Source organism: Echinops telfairi, unplaced genomic scaffold, assembly GCF_000313985.2.
Source record: "Echinops telfairi isolate 266 unplaced genomic scaffold, ASM31398v2 ScPeMD7_60;HRSCAF=208, whole genome shotgun sequence".
Lineage (NCBI taxonomy): Eukaryota > Metazoa > Chordata > Mammalia > Afrosoricida > Tenrecidae > Echinops > Echinops telfairi.
In genome coordinates this window covers 4,635,976-4,636,862 of record NW_022103958.1, presented here as the reverse complement: position 1 = coordinate 4,636,862, position 887 = coordinate 4,635,976, and the positions used below count along the sequence as shown (strand labels likewise).

General features: G+C 49.6%; 1 protein-coding gene across 1 annotated transcript; it reads left to right on the top strand.

Annotated features, from left to right (window-relative positions):
• The first annotated feature begins 273 nt into the window (after window positions 1-273).
• Window positions 274-627, top strand: LOC101658265 (interferon-induced transmembrane protein 2-like). The gene has a single exon (XM_045291122.1). The coding sequence runs from the start codon at window positions 274-276 to the stop codon at window positions 625-627; it is 354 nt and encodes a 117-aa protein (XP_045147057.1).
• The last annotated feature ends 260 nt before the right edge of the window (window positions 628-887 follow it).

Sequence of the window (887 nt, the reverse complement as noted above, 5' to 3'; positions counted from 1 at the left end):
TAGATCCATGCCCAATAGATCAAAATGTCATGTCACTTAGAGGGGGGCATTGAGGTACCAAGTATAGGGTGATTCTGGGTCCCTTTACCACAAAGACTTCTTTATGAAAACTTGTAAGACACAAACGAATATGCTGAGCTCGGCACAAATAGGGATTACCAAGCGTGAGTGTAACACAGTCCTCCCTAGCTCCTCCTAAGGAGAGAGGAGACTGAAAAGAATATGCAAAGGGCTCTCCCATCCCGCAGGCCACAGAGCCCTCACACCCAGGAGATGGCTCAAGAGGAGCTCAAGATAGGTGGGCTGCAGACCCCATGCCATGCTGCCTCCACGCAGTCCACCGTGACCAGCATCCAGTGTGAGCCCCACATGCCCAACCATGTCATCTGGTCCCTCTTCAACACGCTCTTCCTCAACTGCTGCTGCCTGGGCTGCGTGGCCTATGCCTACTCCGTGAAGTCCAGGGACCAGAAGATGGTGGGCGACATGATCGGGGCTAATTACCTGAACATCTTCTCTACAGTCCTCGACCTCCTGGGAGTCCTCATTTTCATCATTCTTCTCGCCCTGGGCACAGCGATGAGCTTCCAAGCCCTGTCACAGATGATGGGCCAGCAAGGCCGCTAGTGGCTGCACCGTGCTGTGTCCCGAACCCTCTGACCCAGCCCTGCTGGACCACCTGACCCCTGGCCTGCCTACCCCCACTCCTGTCGATAGCAGTTTGTGCATGTATCTCCATCTATCAGCAAGTGCAATAAAGTGCCCCGGTGTATAAATAAATTAAAAAAAGAAGAATATAAAAAGGAAATAAATTAGTGCCCGACCTTAATAATTTATCATTTAAAGAAAGTGAAAGAACACATGATTAAAAAATAATAATAATAATA

Coding starts and splice junctions, on each gene's coding strand:
- LOC101658265 (XM_045291122.1), top strand. CDS start 274: ATGGCTCAAGAGGAGCTCAAGATAGGTGGGCTGCAGACCCCATGCCAT.